Source organism: Loa loa, assembly GCF_000183805.2.
Source record: "Loa loa unplaced genomic scaffold supercont3.73, whole genome shotgun sequence".
NCBI lineage: Eukaryota > Metazoa > Nematoda > Chromadorea > Rhabditida > Onchocercidae > Loa > Loa loa.
The window spans coordinates 160637-168899 of NW_018108253.1; the positions used below are offsets into that span (position 1 = coordinate 160637).

The window sequence follows — 8263 nt, forward strand, 5'->3', positions numbered from 1 at the left end:
CTCTCCTCCTCTCCTCTCTCTCTCTCTCTCTATCTATCTTTACATGGGTTTGTTTTTCATTTCCTTTGTTTCGTTCCATTTTTTGTTCTTTTTTTTCCATTAATTTTTACAGCCAAAATATACAATACCAAGACTAATTTACAATTCTGCTACATCTTTGAAAAAGATACCATAAATGTAAAATTGGTGAAAGTGAATGGATGAATGGACAGATGATAGGAAGTGTTTTGATCGATTGGATAGTATGACTGACATTTTAGAGGAATTTCTAACATTTTTCTTTCTTACTTTCCTCTATTTTGGTTACGTTCACAGTTTTTTTCTTTTTCGTTCCTTTAAAGAATTTGAAACAGAAAAACAGAATTTGAAAAGTAATTAATTCGAAAATAATTTGGTCAAAGTTACTTCTTCCATGAAATAACTGAGGAAAGAGGGGGTGATTGGAAAATGATGAGAATGGGTAGTGTAGGGAGGGATGTGTATTCCTCAGTTTTTTTTTTTCGTTCTATTAAAAAATAAGTTTTTTGATAAGTTCAATCACTGTTCATATGAGATGATATACTTCTAGATGATATGGTTGGAATGATATACGGACAATCTGTAATTTCTTCCCTTTACACCACCATTCAAACCATATGGTTAAACGACTTGTATATATCATTTCCAATGATTATGTTAAAGAATTGTTTGGATTGAAACTAATACTAAAAGGTTTAATTTATCGCAAAAATAGTCATTTATAAGTGCTATATGCTTTGATTCTTCTTGTAAAACACTTTAGATAATTGATTTGGGAGCTCAAAATATCAGGCATCTGATACCCGAAATTTGAATTAGCAATTAAAATCACAATACTTTACTTTTCTAATTTGTTATTTACATTTATGCGTTATATTACCAATCTGCATTGCGCGTTACCGATTTTTTTAATCTCTTTATTTATTTATTTATTTCAGGGTTTTAAGAGTAGACGACGATATTTTGGTGGACTGTTATTTTTCGTTCAACATCCAAATCAGGTGAATGTTCGAAAATTTAATTGTGGAAAGGGATGGGTGGGAGATATGGGAAAATGAAGCAATGTCGAAAATCAAACTGGAAGGCCCTAGATGTAGTGCTTTTGCCTTCTCCATTGCCACTGTTTACTATTTTAGGATTGCCTATCTCTATATTTATAAAATTACTGCAAGATTCGACCCCATACCTGAGTTTGGTATCTGCATCTGAATTTGTTGGATATCCAGGAAATTTCCGAGACCTATGAATTCGAATCATGTAAAACAAAATAAAAAGTGAATTTTACATTGAATAATAAAATACATAAAATGCGGCAGGCATACGAGAATTATTTGAATATCTTTGGCTTTATGCCTTAAATTCCGTGACGGAAATGTATTTATTTATTTAGGTATTTATAGAAAGTAATTGCTGATCAAACAGCCGTCTGCTCATCTATAATCAGCGCCCATTATAGGAGATGGAAAAAAGCGTTGCTTAGTTTAAGAATTAAGGTGCCCAAGTTAGATGTGGTTTTAAAATTAAAATCTTGGGAAGAAAAATGAGAGTAACGATTTGTCACACACTCTCAAGAAATCTGGGATAAGAAAGGAAATTAGGCTTGGCTTAGGGCACACTCAAATAATTGTTCTGGAAGAAATAATTGTGATTGGCAACGAAGTTATATGTTATTCTGTGCAAGTATGGCATTTCCAGTCAAAGTTTTTATCGAGATTTTTTTTTTCCTGGCCTACAAATTTTCTCAAAATAATTGTGTCGAAAAATTTCCATAATTTCCATTTTTTTGTATTTGAATATAACTAGATCAGAAAGAAAAAAAGTTTGTGGTGGGTAAGGTAAGAAAATAAGTGCATTGCAGTCTTCTTTTTATTTCTTGAGTGAAGGAAGAAAAAAAAGTTATCATTTTGTGATATATTATGTGCAAATTCTATTCTTTTTCCCTTTTTCCCTGAACATCATCAATAAAATTAAATTATTAAACTGTGCATGTATGTCTCTGTATGTATTTTTTGCCAGGATCTTTGGTATCCTTACATCCTTTTCCCTGATCTTTTCTGATGTCCTAAGTATTGACTGAATGAAATTTCTTTAGATGAATGAAGTTATTGAATAAAGTTGAATAAAGTTTCTTTAGATTATATAGTATATGTCTTTCTCCTTCACATTTATTATTTATTGCGTTCTTCACGTTAATCATTGTCCATAGTTATCGACACGCTCAATACCACTGGTAAAATCAAGTTCTCTTCCCATCTTTCTGTTGAACAGAGTGAGAAGCTAAAAAAACTTTCCTGAGAAATGAGATATCAAATGATTAGATTAGAATGAACGAGCTGCTTTTCTCATAAAACAATGTTCAACTATCTGTCTAATTTAAGATCGGTGATTGAGTTTCCAAAAAATCTCTTTGGATTGAAGCGAATTAATGAGGGGTAAATTCATTTATGAATTGCTGAAGCATGGGAAAAAGTTCAAAATACTTAAGAAGGTCCTTAGAAAATTTCCGAAAATTGGAATATGCAAATCATGACTTGTACCACTGCAGATTCGTAATTTTTTTGTTTTAAGAGAGGCTTAAATTTCTATAGCTGCACCATATACTAAGATCGCTATGAAAATTCCCGTCCTAAAGTATTTGTATGTGATATAAGCATTGTGAAGCTTCTGGAAACAAAAATGGTTACCAAATCTCTGTCAAATCCATCATTTCGTTTTAGCTTTTGATATTTTAGCCATTACTGGTAAGCCTTACTGTCTCACATTATTATATAGTTACATTTATGAAATTATAAATGGATTGCTTTACACAATTTAGCAGGTGTTTTGAGTTTGAAATCAGCTGGTCCTTGTTTTCCAGGACCTAGAAGAAGTTATTTCATACAGATGCAAAGCATTTTGTGAAGCAAACGGAAGGAAGAGCATATCGTCACTACTAAAATCAGGCTTTTATATAGCTTTCTGTTTGAAGCTTCGCTTGATCTTATTAAAAAGATAGCAAACCTGAAATGTAAGACTGTGAGAGTATGGAAAATACTGTCACTTTTCATTATTGTAAGGAATTCGGATATTCTTGATAAGGAAAATTTCTTGGTTACAGTACCAATTGCAGGCATAATTTTTTCTTAAAGGTATGAGAAATTGATAAGAAGGAGAGAGAAATAAAAAAAAAGGGCTTGTTTAAAATCATACCGGAAGCTGGAGAGAAAAAAACAATATAAAACCTTTAACATCAGCATTCACTTTTTTGATGCTTTTATGATAATACAATCAAACATCGTAATTCAGACAGACAATGTACCAAGCCTCTATCATTCATGTGATGTTAATCGAATCAGGACATTTTAATTTCTTTTATTAATTCCATAGAATTATTCATTTTATTTTTCACTTATGCTAAATTTTCTCTAAAGTTTGTACTGTTTATGATAATCAGAATCAAGAAATCAATGTAATATAAGCCGTGGTTAACATATATATATATACGGATTTTCTAGGAACGGAATCAAAAATTAATGAAGTGACTCATTTAGTATTACTACAATCTGAATAAAACTAATGCATAAAAAAGATAATCAATCATTCGTAATGATACAGCAATATCGAAGGTAAATTAGAAGAGGACGGGAAAAAAAGACAATTTCTGAATGTGTTGAACACAACCAGACTTTCATCATCTTTGCGCCAAATTATTCGCGGTAAATATTTAGTAAAACAAGACGCTTCACTAATAAACATTTATTCCCAAGACTGAAATAATTCTTTGTACTTAATAGTAGCGTTACTAAAAGATGACAAATACTTATTGACATCGATTACTATTTCCGTTGCATGACATTACATGCACTGATTTAGCTTCTTCTATTCATGTTATCAGTAAATGATCAATTATCCTTAATATCAAACGATTGTAGTATTGATTGATGTAAGCATAAGTTTTTGAAAATCATCACTAAAATATTTTAATGTTTTTCTTTTCTTTTTAGAATAAAATGTTTTATTTCTTCAGTAATGATGATGAAAATAGGTTTTTAGAGGATATAAAAAAAGAAAAAAATCGTGGTAACAAAAACAACAGTAGTAATGTAATAAACAAAAGGGAAATGGAAACACTTTATGATAATCACAACAAATGACAAAGTGGAAATTAATGGAATTTTTCTTTTTCTGTAAACTATTTTCAAAAGTAATCATATGCAAGAGGTGAATCAATTTCTACAAACTACAAACATTTCCCTAAATGAAACAGAAAAAACTATGACACAATTAACTTAAAAAAGAAGCCATAACTATATAAATAAAAAGGAATTTTTACCTAAATCGGAATTTTCAATTGAAGACCAGCATTGCCATGCATTTAGAATTAAATCGGAGCTTCCGGAAATCAAAAGGGATAATTCCATTTACTAAATGCAGATAATGTATGTCATAATTCCTAGATAACTTAATCTTTTCTAACAAATGAATGAAACTTTCCGATATTGATCACCATGACTACTATTATGAAAAGAAAATATAAATATCATTAAGAAAAATTACGTGTGGTATAACAAAAGCAGAAGATATGCTGAATGAAAGTGAAGAATGAAAGATATGCTGAATAAAAATGATGGTGTTCGAAAACTTTGTTCAATTCTTAGAATATTTCTCTGCTTCGGAGAATTTTTGGTCTGTCATCCTACTTCCTGAACTATTGCCTTTCTAGCGAACTACAAGAAAATTAGCATATACTCACAATCATTTTTCCCACTCAACATTATTTAGTTAAGCTAGCTCATGCTGCAATGTCTTCCATTTTGAGTCCTCATATCAGAGATTTAATTATAGGGTTGACTTTGCCGGACTGGTAACTAAAAAGGTATTCCCTTCAAACTTGCTTTTCAAACCAATGATCCTGGTTACAAAATCGAGATAAAAAACATAACACAATAACAAGGAGAGTAAATTTGAAAAATTGCTATTATCCCTAGTACGCCATATGATTTGAATGGAGATGAATGTTTAAGGAACACATGGCCTACGTAAATTAGGTTCCTGTTCTATTAATTTAACACCATCCATAAAACGACTATAAGCATTTAGCAGATTTTTAGGTGATTTTGGGTCAAGATCGACGATTTTTACGGAATATGCAAAACTGGTATAACCAGCTCCAGATGCTCCGACAACTCGCACAATTTGTTGACCTGATGATTGCATACTTTGGGTGGCAAAAGCAACTGGATCAATTAATCGCATACTAATCATCAATGAACAATCCTTCATTGTAGCAGCCAAGAGGTAACGCTCTACCAGGGCACGATCTGTATTCTGATGTAGAAATGTAACACCTTTCTTTGGTAGCAAGCATTTATCCAGTAATTCTTTCTGTAAACAAGAAATATTAATGCTATTATGTAATAAGTTTGCATTTGAAGGAACAATACAAACCAGGCCAACGATGGCAACTCAAATATATTTTTAATCCTTTTGTAATTTGATTGAAAATTCTTAATTTGCATTTATTTAAATCTAATTAAAAGAATCACCAAAGATTATAAATAGAATGGAAGCAAAAAACAGAAAAAATTTCGACAAATACAAATTTTCAAAAATGAAAGAACATATCAAGGTGAATTATCCAACCTGCACTGTTTCCGGAAGATTTGTATAAATTTGGTAAGCACGAACTATACCAATCGTATCGACTCGTTGTCCATTAAGTAACTTCGTGAGAACACCTGAATCATGCACAGCAAATAAATCGTCCGATGGTGCATCCACCAAAATGCAACACAACTGCAAAGACTCCCACTATCATAGGAAAAACAGAAATTTCATTAAAAGATAATATATTTATAAACAAAATATGCAGTAAAAATATACAACAAAAATTGCACGAAAAGTATTAAACGACTTTCCGGTCAAGAAAAGAGTTAATCAAACAGAACGACACCTCTGCTATTCTCTTCAAAATGCACACGGGATAATTATAATAATGTCGAAAGTCAAAGAAAATTAGGAAATTTTAAATATTTTGATAAAAATACTAAACACAGGACCGATACGAACCTGTCCAGCAATTTCAGCATGAAGTTCCAGATGAAAGAAAATCAAGACTATAGAAATTTGTACACAAATCAAAAACTAAAAAATATATAACTAACAGCACTGATTAATTGTTGAACGGAAACAGAACCATCTCGAAAAAGTGATTCACGAAGCTGTTCGCCTGTCAGCTGACGTTCATCAGAATGTATCAGACTTCCATCTAGAAAAATTCGTAGATTTCGATGTGGCACTTTGAATAATGAGTTAAGTGCCTTACGCATTCGCTTCAAATCACCGCTGAACAAATCCAACGGACAAAAATCGTACATCTGTTCGAAGGCATCCGAATGGCACTTCTCCAGCTATAAAACAGGGTTAAATTTCAATTTGGTTTTTTGTGAAATTTATTTAAAGAATGATATTTTAATAGACCGCTTATTTGATTACAAGTATCATATGATTAATTTTACGGTAGTAGTATAAGTACCTCAAAGAAACTCTAAAATAAGACTATGATCTCATTAATTATCAAAGTAGTTATATATACAAAAATACCTGCAATATACAGTTGTTGCAGTATGATACGTTGATACCCGGGTGATTCTGCATGAAACCTTGTTTGGGCTTAATTTCCACCGTAATTGTTGGTCCAAAATACCGTGGAGAGAAACATTTCGGAATCCTTGTAGCGTCCATCATTTGCAGAATGCTCACATAACGAATATCTTTTGGACAACAAGACGGAAAGAAGCTCATTGTGGAGGGATATTTTTTTGGATCGCACAATTCATCAAATGTTTCAATCTTTAAATTGAATGGAAGAGCAGGAATCTGAAAAAAAAATTCGACAGCTGAAGTAAATATTCCTGTTACAAAGGTCATTGCAAAGTTTTGATGCACCATGTACATCTGCAAGACATAAGCGCGTTTGCACATACCGATGCCATTTGTTTGTTTTAGTTAAATAAATCTGGGATGCATGCCAATAATTACTTATTTTCAGAAGTAATATTGCCATTGCATATAAAGTGGTATTGCAAACTGCAAACAGCAGCAGCTCTCTTCACATGTATGAGCACCAAACAATATCATTCACATACAATGCAATAAAATCCTGTTGATTCGGACGCGACCGTACATGCGTTCTGATATCAAGTTATTTCGTTCAAGTCACTTATTGAATAGCTGACTTTAACAGGGTAAACCTTGGGCAGAGCCTTTGTGTCTACCTGAAGTATCTAGATGCATATCGCCATGCTTATCTAATCATTGTTTAAAGATCTCCTCCTTACAAACATAATTTGGATATTATAGATAATATATCTTCCAAAATACCGAAGTTGAAATAAGAGCTCACTTTGGCGAGATGATGCAGAGATTCCTTGTCAATTTCAACAACTTTAGGTTTAACAAGAAACTGCCGACCAAGAAAAGGCACAATTAACTTCTCCAAATACGCAATAACAACATGACACTTTGGTTTCATCGTCACATTTCCTGAACTGCGTTGCTTTGCCAATCTCCAAGCTATCCTACAAAACTACGCAAATCTCCATTTTTCCTCATTTATGGAGCTGAAAACAGGATTTTTGCGATGCAGAACTTTCGGAAGATTCGCAAAATGTTCATTACAAAGTTAGGAAAACAGGATGCTCCAAAAGATGCAAAAAAAAAGAAGAAATACCTTAAACCTGTTTTTTCACATTTTGCACTAATTACAAAATTGGCCCGACCTTCACCTCGGAAACAAAAGGAACGAAAAGAACGTGGATCAATAGCTGGTGCTATATTTGGTGGAACCATTGACTGCACAAACATTCACCTCCAAATGCTTTCATAACTATCAATCATAACGATCTGAAAAAGGTTAATATTAACATGAATATAACGACCAACCAGAACAAGAATAAACGTCAAAGAAAGCATAAGAACAATGACTCATAACAAATGATAATAATGTGAATAATTGAATTGTGATAAAAATAAATTTATGCAAATAATTGACATTTTGGGGAACTTATCAATTTACAATAGTACTCAATTATTTCTGCCAAATTAATACGCTTACTCAATAATATTTCTCCGCAACATTTTATCCAATTTCTAGTATATGATAATACTTGACTTAGTTAAGACTAAAAATTGATTATACTTTACAAGTATTGTTCCATTTCCTTATCAAAAACTTTTTGTCGAATTTATTTTTGTACATTGTTGC

At 31.9% G+C, this 8263-nt stretch overlaps 1 protein-coding gene across 1 annotated transcript; it reads right to left on the reverse strand.

The window, feature by feature from the left end:
• Positions 1–5016: 5016 nt before the first annotated feature.
• On the reverse strand, positions 5017–7848 carry LOAG_06064 (hypothetical protein; the record flags this gene model as incomplete). Its single annotated transcript, XM_003141600.1, has 6 exons — positions 5017–5382; positions 5641–5793; positions 6162–6407; positions 6601–6876; positions 7403–7577; positions 7730–7848. 6 exons carry the CDS (start codon positions 7846–7848, stop codon positions 5017–5019), a joined length of 1335 nt encoding a protein of 444 aa, XP_003141648.1.
• Between the last annotated feature and the right edge of the window lie 415 nt (positions 7849–8263).